The 16,766-nt window shown below is 35.4% G+C and overlaps 1 protein-coding gene across 5 annotated transcripts in view; it reads right to left on the bottom strand.

Annotated features, from left to right (window-relative positions):
- MYSM1 (Myb like, SWIRM and MPN domains 1) overlaps positions 1-16,766 on the bottom strand; it is a 41,745-nt gene that overhangs the window by 11,659 nt on the left and 13,320 nt on the right. For 4 of the 5 annotated variants that reach the window (XM_070367950.1, XM_005903323.2, XM_070367951.1 and 1 more), the window contains 10 exons: positions 14,784-15,550; positions 10,362-10,492; positions 9,141-9,244; positions 7,581-7,658; positions 5,882-5,970; positions 3,363-3,417; positions 2,972-3,022; positions 2,176-2,250; positions 1,189-1,377; positions 416-548 (listed from right to left, as the gene is read on the bottom strand). In XM_070367950.1, the coding sequence (XP_070224051.1) occupies positions 416-548; positions 1,189-1,377; positions 2,176-2,250; positions 2,972-3,022; positions 3,363-3,417; positions 5,882-5,970; positions 7,581-7,658; positions 9,141-9,244; positions 10,362-10,492; positions 14,784-15,550 (1,672 nt within the window). The remainder of the gene's footprint in view (positions 1-415; positions 549-1,188; positions 1,378-2,175; positions 2,251-2,971; positions 3,023-3,362; positions 3,418-5,881; positions 5,971-7,580; positions 7,659-9,140; positions 9,245-10,361; positions 10,493-14,783; positions 15,551-16,766) is intronic. The other variant, XM_070367952.1, reaches the window with a different exon arrangement.

Below are 16,766 nucleotides of genomic sequence, written 5' to 3'. Positions count from 1 at the left end.
ATGGAGAGCATGTGGTAGGGTGGTCACTGTTCTTTTTATCTTTTTATTCATTTGAATGCCATTGCAGAGAAAGTGAAACTGCATTTACCAAAAAATGTTCAAGAAAACAGAAGAGGTTTTGCCTGTTCTGCTTCCTGCAGTGTCTCCAGGACCTCATGTACACACTAGCTGGCTGTAAGTTATCACTGCATTGTAATGTTTTCGCCCAGTGGCCGTGGTAACAGTGGGGGCTTCACTGTAGGAGGAAATCATAAAAGGAAAGAGGGTGGCTGTACTACATGGTATGCGAACAGTGACTCCCTAGTTGAGGACACAGACTTTTCCATCAAATTGCTCTGCCTAGGTATAAATTCTGTGATTTGTAAGATTCAAAAAAATGAAAGTAAAAGTAGAACTGTTTTTGTTGAAAACTTACGATAAGAGCCATCTGGGCTAATTTCATCACTTATAACCAGGCAGGTAATCTGAGAATAAGGTAAAGGATTATTTCGATTATAAGGACTAACAATCATCCCAATGAACTTTGCACCGCCTCTGGAGAAGTAACTCTACAATTAAAAAAAAAAAGTAAAATTAGTTCAACTACATAAACTTAAAAGTCAGTATTTAACCATACCAACATTTTATACACCTAATAGAGGAAAAGGGAATGCAAAGGTGTGTTAGAAACTTCACTTCCAAACAGCAACTAGATTAAATTTATTCCATACCCTAAACTCTTCAGGCCAAAATATGTCCAACCCAACCTGAAAAGATCACCTGGCCTACATAATCTACATTTTCCATGAATACATTTACAAATTTTATTCACTACCCTTCAGCTGTAATCTTTACCAATATGGTAATAAGTTACAATCAGTTGCCAATAGTGAAAACATCCAGATATCAAACATAAAACTGCAGAATAAAACAAAACTTTTTTCCAGAGATGCAAAATACATGATATTTCCAATTATTTCAGTTGTACCCAGTCTCTGTCCTAGTCAGCCCATCATTTTTAAAGGCTCTGGGAAGAATTATCACCGTACTGTAATGGCTTGCCTGTATTAAACAATATACATATATTACTCTTGTAATGACTTTGCTAGAAATGTTATTTCTAAGCATATTTAATTAATAGAAAACAATGAGAGGGGAGAGAATGTGCAATTATTTACAGACTATATACACAAAGACCTATAAACACACCTGGTATTTGGCTTGAGTGTCAATATCTCGTAAGGATGGATTAGGGTCAAAGGCAGGGTGAGAATGATACCATCCAATAACACTATAGCCCCTGACAGCCAAGGTTTCCGAGGCTTGTGTCTGTGAGACAGGATCCATCTCACACTGCAGTCCTGTACTCAGACTGTTACATGGTTCTGCTGCACAGACCTATAAAGGATTAATCCTTAAATGATTATACTGAAATCCTGTTAATTCTACACAGAATTCATACACAGGAACAGAAACTTTTTAAAGCCAAGTCTTTTATTTGTCTCTATCACAGGCAGCCTTTAATGTGCAAATGAAGTACTCTCCAAAAGTGTGACCGTATGCTAGGAACTCAAAATCTGTTTTTCTATTCAGACAAGTGAAGTGTTGGTCAGCCCATATTAACGTTTGTAAAAAGTCATTGAATGACCCCTATTATTTATGGTAATTTCTAGCAAATGATGCATACCGAGTTTCAATCATAAGGTGACCTTTTAGGAGTTGAAGCTTTTACTGGTGAAGGCAATATGGAACCAAGGCCTGGCAATGTTCCCTCCTTCTCAGTGGATAAGGAAAACAGGTGTTCAATACATGGAATGTTCAGAAACCTCCAGGAACACATAACTTTGTTTCTCCTTTTAAAAAAAATATTTACTTATTTGGCTGCATCGGGTCTTAGCTGTGGCATACAGGCTCTTTCATGGCTGTGCATGACGCAGAGCATAGGCTTAGTTGCCCCGCAGCATGCGGGATCTCAGTTTCCAGGCCAGGGATCAAACCTGCATCCCCTGCATGGCAAGTCAGATTCTTAACCACTGGATCACCAGGGAAGTCCCAGGGAAAAAATAACTTTCTACATTCGCATATTCTCATTTATATCATAAAGTTTATATGTTAATTATATCCACTGAAATCTATAAAAACACTTGGTATAGCAGCAAGACTAAATAATTTTTAAGATTTTAAGAGAAAACTTACCTCAACTATTTTATCAGCTTCTGAATATCTTCCTCCTAACAGACCAATCACTTCTGCCATAGAAACATGAGCATGCTAAAAGAAATACAAGATAGATTTAGTCCAAACATACAAACCAAATCCATCTGCCAAAATACCAGAACAAATCTCACTTATCATAGGAGAGTCATTTACAAGTATGATAATTATACTTTTCTAAAACGAATTAACACAGGAGAGGAACCAGATGCTAGGCTCAGCATACACAGACTTAGGATTTAAGACCTATCTTTACTGCTGGCTAAGAAACTGAACCAAACATTTAAACACTCCAAGATGCCATTTTTTTACATTTGCAAAATGAAGATACTGTTTTGCTCTCCCTACACAGGAAAGGTATCATAAGGATACAAAGTAAAACCACTCTGGGTCCTCCTATAGAAAAATACCATGAACACACACACAACTATTGGAGATCTCAGTAGTTTAGTGCAAAACAAGGAGCCTCCAAATTTTAAGAGTTGTGCTTTGTTGCAGTTATCTAGAAGGCAGCAGACAAGGATACTAGGAAATTAAAATAGGGTTAATGATGAGAAACAGTCTGCAAAAACTCACATTAATTTATTTTCTCTAAAATATGGAAACATGCAATTGTTTGGCTTTTCTCCAAAAGAAAAGACTTATTTTTAGATTCCTTGTAAAAGAGGATAGTTAAGATCCAAAATACACGTCTTCCATACTCTCTCTTATGCCTGCAATAAAAATACACAAGAATGGAAATCAGAATAACTAAGTAAACACAATATAATATCCTTACCAAATCCATTATTAAAAGTGCTTCTGAAGCTACTTTCACCTGAAATGGCTCCTGAAATATAAAAAAAAAAAAATGGGGGAGCATAAAAATAGAGATTTTATTCTTTCTAACTGGAATGTCCACCCTTTTCTCCTTTATCTATCACACTAAGTTCTCACTACCAACCAAGGCTCAGCACAAATCAGACTTTTAAAGAAATACATGTATAATTCAAAGCCCTAGCATGGAGAAATTCTTTCTCATTTTCCGTGTGTATCACTCATCTGACCCTTAGTGTACCCTGCCTTATCCAACCTTTCATATACACATGCCTTGCATACATAGAAAAAGAATATTTCATGCCAGAGAGGAGGGTATTATTTATGGTCATTCTGTGATGAATGAATAATACCTGCTTTTCTTCACTGAAAAAATTACAAGGTATCAGTTGGAAGGGATCAAATGAGCTGGAAAAGGAAAAAGAAAAGAAAATCATTCCTAATATAATTTCAATAACATAATTTATTCACAAATTTGAAAATGTACATCAATAATCTAAACCTAAATTCTGTCCAAGTGGAAAAACAATAAACTAGGAGAATTTATGATATAACCCTTTGGAAAGAAGCACAGTTCTTTCGGACTTGACTAAAAATTTGAGAAACAATAGGACCTTTGAGAAAGTAATTTTGTTGTCTTAATTTCTTTCAACACCCAAAGAGAACATTATAAATGGCCAGACGTGTCCTACACTGAAAGCAGGTTTCAATGGAAACCTAACTCTGACATAAGATAGGAAAGGAAGTTCAAGATAGACGTTTCTCAGAAACATCTCTGTCAGTACAATGTGTTCAGGATAAAGGAAGCACTCAGTAAATCTTTGCTGAATGAATAAATGACAAACAATTCTGTTAAAGAAATTAATGTATATACAAAGTTCTATGGTAGACTCATCTTTTAAAATGAAGTATAAAAGACGGAAAGAGGGCCACCTAACCAAAGCTAGACACAAAAACATGTATAAATATGAGAGAAATATTAGAAAGGCTTTGACCAATAAAGAATTGAGGTTTGAGAAAAATAAAAACTGTTAGGCTACATCCAGAGAAAGCAAATAAACAAGGAATATGTTCATGTTAACTGGGAAAGAGCAGAACTATTTAGTTCCTATTCTACCAGAGACTTAGTGCTAGGAGATGAGACACTTTGTTTTGCTGAATACTGTATTCCAAACACTGAGAACAGTAGGCATTTAAAAAGGGTTTGCTGAGTGAGGAAGATGTTCAAATTAGAAAGTGCTTAATCAACGCAAATAAAATGGAAAAAAAAAAAAAAAGTCAAGAGAGTTAAGGAAATAGAAACAAAGCATTTACATCCCAGAGCACTTTGAAGAACCATCATGTGAAACCACCATCAACACTTTTTGAGGCACTGTAGAGAATGGAAAATTACTGGAGGACTAGGAATAGGCAATTACTGGGCCTGTTTTCAAAACACCAAAAAAGCAGCAGAGGAAAATTCTAGAAAGGGTTATTTAACAACTGCTTTGCAAGCCTTTAGCAAGTGAAGAGGTGACTAAGAATAATGGGCTCATGAAAATATAAGTCATGATAGATACACCTAAATTTCACTTTTGATAGCAGATATGCTAGAAACTAGCAGACTCATAAAGACTCAAATATAGTTATTAAATGTAAGCAAGACATCTGCTATGATTATTCTTCTGCATAAGATGAAGAGTGGGTTAACTGGGTTAATTGTGGTAATACATAGCTGATTCAACAATGATGTCTGAGGTTCACATTATTTCAGTTTAACATTTTAATCAGTGACCAATGGTGGAAAAGGCAAGCTTATTGAAATGTTGATGATTCAAAGCTACGAGGACTAATATGAAAAAAGTGGATCTGGATTCAAAAAGATTCTACCTGGAAGAATGACTGGAAAATTACAGTATGTTTCACACTTAGATTCAGAAAATCAAATGTCTGGACATGAGATGAGGAGTCCTAGTTTATGGATGACTGTAGCTTATCTCATTTAATTTATTCTCACAACAATTCTAAAGTTTGACTTTAATTTTTAGAGAGGTGATATATAATGTAATGATTAGGAGCACGGATTCTTAAGCCTTAATGCCTGGGTTAAATGACACCACCACCATTAACAAGCATGGCCAAGTTATATAACCTCTTTGTGCCTCTCAGTCTCCTCATTTATAAAATGGGAATGATTATATTAACTACTTCATAGGGTTGTTATGAGGATTAAATGAGTTAATATATATGATATGCTTAAAACAGCTAACAGTGCTGTTAAAGTTATTATTTTATAAATGAGGACCTAAGGCTTATAAAAGCATTATGTAACTTACCCAGGAACATCTAACTGCTTAGTGTTAGGGCTCTTTCCACTGAAAATAACCAAGAGGTGTTCCTGGATATCTTGTTTTAAAAGGGACACTTGACAAAACTACAGTCTATTTCATGGGTCATCTGCAGGAAGTGAGGGTCTAGAAAATCAAGGCATTTAATTTATACAGTGACCCTTAATGTTACAAGCTAAATATTTTATATTATTAAAAAAAAAAAAGAGAGCCTCACTAACATTCACCACCAAGCAAAGAGGGAACTAGTCATTTCATGAGGTTACTGGTTTGTAATGTCTAAGGAGTTAAATAACCACCTGTCATAAACAAGGCCCTCACAACATATATTGGATCCTATGTTTATTGAACATGAACAAATTAAAACTTTTGCTTACGGTCTCCCAAATTAACAATCAGTGAAATAAAAAAAAATTTAACTTTCAGCAGTATTTTTAAACTTAATAAGTGAACAACAATGCTACAACATCAGATATTCCTTCTATACATTTTCTAATCATTTATGATTATTAACAAAATCACACTTGCATAATGTCACATTATACCTTTTTGTTGGTCTTGGTACTTTTGAAGGTTTACTAAGTTTGCATTTTTCCTCTTCTCTTCTTCTTGCCAACTCCTCAGCAGAGAGATGCTAAAAAAAAAACCCCACCATTTGATCAAAGCATCCATCAACCACTGAAGGGAGAATTAATACAGAGACATCACAGCATAAAGCTACCATGCACAGATTCCACAGAGACAATGCCTGGCTCTGCCTCAGACTAGCTGGGTGACTCTGGCCAAGTCATTGAAGCTTTCTGTGTTTGTTTTCCTCATCTTTAAAATGGGAACAATAATAATAACAACGCTACGATGTTACTGTGAAGACTAAATGAATTAATGTTTGTGAAATACTGACAGTAGTGTCTAACGTAGTAAATCCTACATAAATATAAAATAAAATAACTCTACTACCAGTCTTATTGGGTTTCCCAGGTCGCACTAGTGGTACAGAACCCGCCCACCAATGCAGGAGATGAGAGTCATGGGTTTGATCCCTGGGTTGGGAAGATCCCTGGAGCAGGTCATGGCAACCCATGGACAGAGGAGCCTGGTAGGCTACAGTCCATGGGGTCGCAAAGTCAGACACGACTGAAGCGACTAAGCACACACTCACGTATCAGTCTTATACTCCAGCCCATATGAACTACACACCTTTTCCAGACTATACCTGGTATTTTCCCATGTCTGGTACATGTCTGTACCTTTATTTATATGTCTCTCAGCCGAGAGTCCCTCATCTACATTTCCACATTGTGAGATTCTCTTGCTCATCCTTTAAGTCACAGATGAAACATCACATCTTCTGTGAAATCTACCCTGATTATACCTGTTAGGTCAGTCTTTTATTTCTTGGAATCAATTTGATGGAACTCACCAAAGGTGTTATCTTTCCTACTAGAAATGTAAATTCCTTCAAGGCAGGGACCATGTGTCACTAATTGCTGTGCCTAGAATAATGCTCAGGTGTGAGGCTGGGGGCAGGGAATGGGGAAGAGAGAAAGAAGAGAACTAACATTTACTGAATATCTGGTATATGCAAGACTTACTGAGTACCGAGTATTAGGACCTTCATACATTTTATTTCATTTAATTCAACCTTTGAGGGGATTATAAATAAAACCCTGAGATTCGATACAGTTACCCAATGTAACAAAGCCAGTAGTACACATACATTCTTCCCATTTAACAGCACTGGTTGTTCACAAACAGATTATATAGTCATAGAAGGTGTATGTGTGTGTGCACGCATGTGTATACTTAATTCACTGCCTATGTTTCTTTATAGAACCGTAATTTTTGTTAGTAGAAATAATACTTCAATATTTGTAATTCAATTTATGTCTAATGCTCAGAACAACATTTTAATTGGTATATCAGAACATCATTCAAGAACTGTTTACTGAAATGAACAGGGCACAACTCCCTGGCACGTTGACAGATATTCTGGAGCTAAAGACCAGAATATTGGGACAGATAATTACAGTTCTGAAAATCAGTCGAACTTCTAGTTAACTGCATCCTCAATATCTTTTTCTTTGTTGTTTATTGATGACTTTTAGACAAATAAATTAACACAGGAAAGAGATCTATACATGCAGACATATAAAACAAGTATAATATATGTGACATTAAAGATACACAAATGTATACTGACAAAACAATTGTTACTTCTGAGTTATCTGAAAGGATCAAAGTTACCTCAAATGTCTGCCCTTCCAAATCTCTTGCATCACACCAATTTCCCCAAGGGTCTCGGACTCTGCGTCTCCTTGTGCGCTGTTATGAAATTAAAAATAAAGCAAAAGGTAACAAGATTAGCTTGGAGAAATCACAGCACATTAATATATAAAACCAAAATGATAATTTCCTAAACATCAATTTCTCCATTAAATTACTGTCATCCCTGATTGGCAATGCCTGACTATATTTTATTAATTTATGTTCAATAGTTAGCATTTGGCTCAAAAATAAGTAAGTAATGATCTTTGAAATTTTATTCTGATTTCTCCTTTAATTTTCATTTCCTTTCACCATATGGGAGTTACAACTGTAGGAAAAGAGTATTTTTTAGGGCCAAGAAGAACCACCACCAAAATGACTTCATGGTAGAAAACTAGAAACAGCACACAGCCAGAGGTATAATAAGGAAAACTAGAAGCAAAATAATTGTATCTCAGACTTATGAATATGTATGACTAGCACCAACTCCAGCAACTGCACATGAAAACATTCTCTCCTTAAAAAGAAAAACAAAAAAACTAGGGTAGACATGTTTTATAGCCTAAATACTCCGAGGAAAAAAACCTGCTCTTTCATTTTCTATTCTTTTCTATTTACCTTACCCATTACCAATTTCACCTATTTTATTAGTAAAGCCCTGGAGAAGGAAATGGCAACCCACTCCAGTATTCCTGCCTGGGAAATCCCACAGAGAAGCCTGGTGGGTTAGAGTCCACTGGATCACAGAAGACTCAGAGACGACTTACCAACTAATCAACAGCAACAATTAGTAAAAGCCAACAAGACCACAGCATGACTCTGCCTTTTGGGAGACTTGCTGGATCACCTATTTTTAAAATAAGATGCATGCATTGTAAAACACTGTAAAACTCGTTGCTATTTAGTTGCTCAGTCATGTCTGACTTTTCTGCAACCTCACAGACTGCAGCCCACCAGGCTTCTCTGTCCATGGGATTTCCCAGGCAAGAATGCTGGAGTGGGTTGCCATTTCCTTCTCCAGGGGATCTTCCTGATCTAGGCATTGAATCCACAGCTCCTGCAATGGCAGGCGAGTTCTTTACCACTGAGCCATGTAAAACTATGGAAGCTTGTAAAACTCATTAACCTCAAGAATTAAAAAAGACTAAAATATTTTGAACAGCTCTCAAAAAAGCTAAATCTTATGGCAAGAATTTTTAAACAAACAAAAAGAAAATGGAAACAAAAAAGAGCTTAAATGTTTGGTTTTTAAAAGATATGTTAGATACGGATATCAAAATGAAGCAGTCTAAGACCACTGTAAGCAAAACATCATGCTTCTGTGTAAAGTTTGTGAATGATTTTTAGATTCGGGGGGTTTGTTTTTTGCCTATAAATTAACATTAAACTGAATGGAAAGAGAAAAGTGAATGGCTTGGGTGAAAGAAAGCATCTTCTTCTACTAGATAGCCATTTGTTAAACAGGTGAAGAGAAGTAGGCACAGCCTACTCAACAGAGCAAAGAACACCCATCATTCAGTGAGCCACGGGGCAGCTTACCATAGACTGCAGGCGCTGGGCAAGCTGGTATGCTTCTACTGTGTCTTTTCTGTCTCTGATTCGTACTTTGTCAACTGGTTGTGGCCTGTTATATACAGCCTGTTCTATTGGAATCCAGAAAAAAACAAAACAATCTATTATTTTGTAGAATTATTTGTCCAATAGGAAGACATATCTACAATTATAAGCCAATTTCTAAGTTTTTTTTTTATGTATCAGTGTTTCTATCTTATTCCACAATACACATCTGATGCGCTACCTGGTAGGTCTCACATGAAAGTAATGCTGTTTTCATAAGGAAATCTCAATAAAATGAAACATTTAGGAAATGGCTCATTTGTTTAATTTCTGATTAAATGAGTGCTAAGCCCACTTTGCTAATTTTGGTATTCTAATACAGTAAACATGATTTCACTTTTCTTTGCGTGGCTATGGCATCTTAGTTTTCCTATAAAGCCGTTCTTGGTACCTTGCTTTGGGCAAGAAAAGACACTAAAATGAAGGATAGATCCCAGGTTAGACTAAATTCTATCTATCTCTACATGAAATGAAATAATCTCTGGTAGGAAGTTTTCTGGTTATCTTTTCATAGACACAGAACACAGAATATACTCCACTCAAACCATGGATTACATCATTCTAATTAACTTATCGCTTTCCAACTATTATAACTATTATCTTTCTTCAAAATTATGTCATGTTAATTCAATAAAAGGGCAGAATACATTAAAAATATGCATGACTTTACATTTGAGAAAAACCAGGGTGAAAGAAACTTTCTACCACAAAAAATATTTTGGCACTTTTATTACATTTAAGTATAAAGGCTCATAAATTATTTTATTTAAATACTGCTAGATAATATGTCTAGCATTAATACAGTATTTCCAAATTAAATGGGCCTTGACTGGACTTTTCATAAAATTTACGTTTACTTGATAAAGAACTGCATCCTTAAATCATTTCTACTACTTAATATTTTTTCCTTTAAAAGCACCAATTTTGACTGCAGGTTAAAAGGAAATATAGTTTATCAACAGAAATCTGTTTTAAAACAAAATATCAATACATTTATTCTATAACATTAGAGCACCTTTCTGTATCAATCACCTTTCTCTATCAATACTAAATCTCCTTGAATTCTGACTATCAAAGAAATTAATGGGTGCTGTAAGGATAAAAAACGTTGGTTAAAAGATGTTGTTGGGTTTTTATTTTTACCACATCCAAAATTGATTGCTCCTATCAACTCGAGGTATGTATGAATCCGTCCAATACAATTAACATCCCCACAGTTCTTCAGGCCAGGACGTACTGAGGTCTTATTTAAGTATTTCGGTTTGCATATCTCCCTAAGAGACGGAAGTACAATTATTTTGGATAAATAAAAACATAAAAGAAGACTTCTGGGGGAAACTTTTAATACTTGAAATATTTTTTAAATGTACCCCCTTCTCAATATGTAAATGTGTAGTAAATACAATGCTAATACATAATACCCAAGTGTACTTTTTTTCTGAAATGAAATATTTTTCAATGATACACTCATTAACAAGTACAGTGTGACTTTTATAAGTATCATTTCTTTCCCAACATTAAACTCCATAGATCCCAGAACTTTGAAGTTAGAAGCATATTTATCTACAGACCCAAATGCAAGCCTCAGTCTTTGAATAAAAAGGGCACATTCATAATATGTTGAAAATGCTTAGTATCAGACATTCCAATTTTTAATACATTGCTTAGGTTCATCTACTTTAACTTTGCTGGACAGCATCTTTTAATTACAAGCTACCTTATAAATGCTTAAAAGTTATACATTAGTTTTAATCATTATGCCAGTAACATTAAGTGCTCTCAGTGGAAAACAGATACTATATTACATGCTAAAGAATCAAGAAACACCCAAAGACTGAAAGAAAGAAGAGGTTTACAAAATAAAACAATTACTAAATACTTTGGTCACCTGATATGAAGAGGTGACTTATTAGAAAAGACCCTGATGCTGGGAGGGCTTCCCTGATAGCTCAGTTGGTAAAGAATCCGCCTGCAATGCATGAGACCCTGGTTTGATTTCTGGGTTGGGACGATCCACTGGAGAAGGGTTAGGCTACCCACTCCAGTATTCTTGGGCTTCCCTTGTGGCTCAGCTGGTAAAGAATCTGCCTGCAATGCAGGAGACCTGGGTTCGATCCCTGGGTTGGGAAGATCCCTTGGAGAAGAGAAAGGCTACCCACTCCAGTATCCTGGCCTGTATACAGTATACAGTCCATGGAGTCACAAAGAGTTGGATTCGACTGAGTGATTTTTCACTTTCACTTTTCTCACTGATGCTGGGAAAGACTGAAGGCAGGAGAAGGGGACAAAGGACGAGATGGGTGGATGGCATGACCGACTCAATGGACATTGAGTTTGAGCAAGCTCTGGGAGATGGTGAAGGACAGGGAAGCCTAGCATGCTGCAGTCCACAGGGTTGCAAAGAGTTGGACATGACTGAGCGACTGAACAACGACAACTAAATATACTTAACATACCACGCTAGATGGTATAACATTAAGTCTTAGTAGTGGAACTTGGTAAGAGTAGCAAACAATTACTGAGTACTTATAACAGATGCCACACTAAGGGTTATATACAATTTTACAAAGTGGATTTTATTATTCTTACTTTTGAGATGAAGAAACAAGGTAAGAGAAATTAAAGCACTTTGTTAAGGAAGTGACAGGATTCAAACATAGACTTTATAAACTGAGTGTTCAGATATATTACATAACATAGGAATTCCTTAATCTTTATACTACAAATATATATTTTGTGTCCTACATATCAGGCACTGTTCTAGGCACAGATACAGAGATGAATCTGAAGTTCCTGAAGTTTCAGACCTTACATTCTAGTAAGTCAATAAATGAATGAATAAATAGTGTATTGTCAGGTAGCAATAGCATTAGGAAGACAGAGTAAGAAGGATAAGGGGATACAGCAGGGCAGAGAGGCACAGACTATTTTAGACAGGGTGTTCAGGGAAGACCTAACCAGAAACCAAATTTAAAATCATAAATTCTGAAGGTCAGTGAGGGTAAAAAGTATTGATAATCTGGGATGTGGGAGGATATCAGAAGTTCCATTATAACAGTGGGATTTCAGTGTCGCTTGCGTGGAAAGTACACACACTACACAAATGAAGGCAGGACAGCTGGAATGGGCAGGGTATACCCAGCTACCAAAAAACTATGAAACTATAAACTGTATTGGTCTAATTAAAGATTACACAAATCAGAAGGCTTTAAACAAAGAGCTTAGTATTAGTATAGCACTGAACAAATGGTAAGGCCTCTAGAAATATCTGTTTATGATATAATGATGACTCATTCTTTCAATCTGTCTCTGTATTCCAAGCAATGTTCTAAGCAGGAGGGACAAAACAATTAACAATGAACATGGAGCCTATATTTATCATTGGGGTGGGGAGAGGGGAGACAAAACACAAATAAAATATAGTATTTTCAGTGGTAAAAAGTTCTATAAGATATATAAAATACAGGGTAAGAGAATGAGAGGGAGGAGATATGTAAGCTATTGTAGACAGGGTAGAGAAAGAAGGCGTCTAATCTCCCTTGAGCAGAACTGAAAAAGAAGAGGAAGTAAGATTCACCAAAATCCAGTGGGGAAAAGCATTCAAGGCAGTGTGAAAAATCAGTCAAGGCCCAGAGTGGTAAGTGTGAAAGTAACGGGTCAAGACTGCATTCTCTGGAATCGCCTCCACCTAATGTGACCTGGAACCAGCTCTGTTCCCTCTCTCAACCTCATTTCTCTCATCTGTAAAATGAGGACAAGGCTGTCAAAGAGGACTAGAGATAAATACAATGTGGGGCATTTAGTACATATTCAATGATACTGGTTACTATTTTAATAAAATAGCCCCCTAAACAGGGAGTCAACTGCATGTGCTTTTATGGAAAGGATCTTCTAGCTACAAACAAATCTAGCAGGGTTTTTTTATCTTTAAAACTTGAACTCTTCCTTTTTTTTAACACCGCCTCCAGTCTCTAAATACTCTGTTCTATTTCTGAAGAGAATAGGTTTGAGTTCCTGTTCAAAACATTTCTTTTTGCTTTCATACTGTTCGGCTAAATCATCATACTGAAACAGCAATATTTAACTGGTTTTATGAACTAAGGCTATGATATTAGGAAACTATTGCCATATAATTTATGCTACCCATATAAATTATTCTGCCTGTAAATCTAAAATTCAAAGTAACAAATGAAATTTGATTAAAGTAACATTAAATTGTCTTTGATAATTTACATAGACACTTTTGATTTAGTCATTATTTTGAAGTACTTCAATTTGGCCATTCATGCTCTTATTTCCAAAAACAAAATTAGATACCAAGGGAGATTTAATTTAATTTGTGTTTTAAGTGTGAACTAGGCAATGTAGAATAATGGAAAGAGTGATTTACAGAGTTGAGACTTGTGTTGAAGTCCTTCATTTGTCAACAACTGGTCTGTATAATCCAAGGCTGCTCCCTAAACCTCTCGTGACCTCAAGCTCATTCTATCAAAGAGAGAAAATACCACCTGCCTAGGTTACAGGATTGTTCGGAGCAATCAGATAGAGAAAAGCTCTCTGTAAACAATAAAACACTATGTAAATGTCAGAAGTAGTTCCTTATAGGTATTCTTTTACTTTGATACCACCCTCACTTAGCATTTTCCCAACCTCAATCATTTGCAAAATAACCAAGAGTTAAGAGCGAGAAAAAAAAATTTTTTTTTCTTTTTGAATAGGGCTTTCTTTAGATGTCAAAATGCTTAATATTATGTGGGTAAAATGAAAGTTACTGATTTAACAAGCCTGGTTTTTTCCTTTGATAATCTTCCTAGGTCAGAACAGAAGCCCTCTGTAAAAATGGCTCTACACAATTTTATAGCTCCTGAAGCAGTAACAATCATGAATATTTGATGATGTCTTAATTAAACTATTACGAAAAATGCAAATCACTTTCACAGCACTTAAGCTAATAAGGTGGGAAGTTTTTTGGCTTGTTCCCCATCCCTCACTAAGTAATTCAAATAAAAGGTACTGACAACTTAGAGGATAAACTGAATATATAAAAAAATTCCTATATTCTGATAAAGGAATTATTAACACATTATGTCACAAGTTCAAAGTCAAAAGCACTTAAGGCAGATTTTTAGAATAGCTTCTGAAATCAAGCCACATTAAATGATACTATCCTTGTCACCAAAGTTTTCTCTTTGTACTTCAAAGTACACCATAAACTAAGATAGACATTCTTCCCCTCTTCCAGTTCAGTAGTGTTTTCTATATCTTCCTAACATTGTCCTACAAAACTGCTTTTTGAGGTAATGATTTATCCCTTTCCTTTTAGGACCACAAACTCTAATAAAGTAACAGACAGATGGGTTAAGACAGCTATACATGACAACACTTCCCAAAACTTTCAAACTGTTTCACTATGAGAAACCAAGTCTTGCCTACTGAAATGTATTAATATGTTAAAGCTCTCTGGAACACTAGGACTGTAAAACACTAAATTCTGCATAGGCACACATACATACTTTAGAGTAGCATAAGCTTTAAAATAGCATCTAAAATACAATTTTTCCTTACCACTGATCCAAAATATAATTTCTAATTTTCAAATAGCGTTCTGGTGTTTTAGCTTGGCGCCCCTCAAAAAACTCAGGAATTGCTTGTTTTTCTTCTTCTTGAATGATATTTCTATCAACTTCTATTTCTTGTTCTGGTGGCTTAAGCTCTTCTTCCTCTTGGCTCTCCTCCTCCATTTGGCAGGAGGAATGAAAAAGCAATTCATTATCACTCAAGTCTTTCTGAACTTCACAAGGCTCTGGAGAAGGCAACTGTCTGGCATCATCTGTTATTCCATTCCCATGATGTTTATCACAGTTCTTCATCAGCTTATCACATTTCTGATCATTTAATTCAACTAATTTTTGGTCACTGGTATTGTAATTTTCAGTCCAAAGTCTAATTCCTGAGCTTGAAAGTGCTTCCATCTCACCTTGCTTTATATTCTGAAGATACTCCTTGGAAGATTTAGAAATGGGATCTTCTTGGCTGTCAGAAACTACTGCTTTAATGGTTTCAGGTCTTTTATTATTAGAGATGTCTAACAAGAGAACACTGCTAAGATCCTTTTGGGGAACTTGAGAAGTCAACTCATCAGTCTCATCTGTGATGTCTACTTCTTCATCATCGGATAACTTTTCAATTTTTACAGCATTCAGGTTAGGATCAGCACGTCCCCTTAAACCTGATGGTGTCCATGCCTTTGTCCCTTCATCTTCATTTTTCATCTGGAAGCCACTGCTATTCTTCTGATTTGGTGTTTCCTTTTCTGGACCATCTAATTTTACCTTATTAAAAATCAAGACAAAATCTCCATAATATTAACATTTTAAAAATGCAATCATTGGCACACACACAAAAATAAGATACAAAGTTATTAAACTGAGTACATGTCAATGGTATTTCTTTACTGTGCTTTTTCTGAAGGGTTTACAACTACATTTTAAATGTAAAAGATCATCACTTCAAATTTCCATAAGTATATTTGACTCATTCATGGTCTGGTGACTTTTATTAATCAAATAATTATGACCTACTATTTAATTTTCAGTACGAAGCTTAAAATGGGAATCTGGCTCAGATCAACCATAGAGAATTAACCAAAAACCATCATACAAGGTATTTTTAAGATATTGTGAAGGCTTATTTCTCAGAATATCTGATAGCTCAGCAGATCATTTTTTATAATGCTAAAAACTCCTTTTAGTTAAAGGAGTCTATCTCACATATATTTACTGAGTAAATTAAAATCATCTTTCATTTAAATATAAAGACAAGAGAAACAAACTGGCTTTTGCACGTTCATTTAATGTAGCTATAATTTAAGACATGAAACTATCATATCTGCTGTTATAAACATAAATATGTTGTAATGCAATAGGAAAAGAAAATGAATGCTAACGAGTATATATGATTTGAAATAAAATCTTTGTTACATATAATTTTGAAAAATCTTGCAAATGACTGACATATCCAAGACATAACAGCTCCTGAAAAGAGATTATGTATAGATCCTTTATCACAACAGACTCCGAGAATACTGCATTGTAGTTAACCGGCTTACTATGTAGAGGAAAAGGAAAGGGTAGCAGGAGGGAAAATGAAATTTGGACATTTAGCTTGAAATGGCCTTTAACAATCTATTTATTTGAAGTCTCTCGTTTTTAGCTTAAAATTTCTGACAAAATTTTGCACTGTATTTCATTATATATTAATTTTTTTTTAATATTAAAATGTACCCTTTCATCTCAAGCCTCTGCGTAAAACTGACATTGCAAGAAGTCCTGCACACACCAGCCTGAGAAGCATGGGTAAGAATAACTAAATGAGGCTTATTCTGCCTCGTAATACCTTGACCTTAGTAGGCTGTCTGGAAAATGCTTTTGATGATTAAAAGAGGGAGCAGACTGATTGATTTACAATGAATTCATTCCATTACTTACTTCCTATGACCAAATGACACTAAATTAGATAAGTCTTGTACACAGGGTAAACCCTTGAACA

The sequence above is a fragment of the Bos mutus genome, chromosome 3 (genome assembly GCF_027580195.1).
Source record: "Bos mutus isolate GX-2022 chromosome 3, NWIPB_WYAK_1.1, whole genome shotgun sequence".
NCBI classification, from domain to species: Eukaryota; Metazoa; Chordata; class Mammalia; order Artiodactyla; family Bovidae; genus Bos; species Bos mutus.
This window is presented reverse-complemented; position numbering and strand designations above follow the sequence as displayed.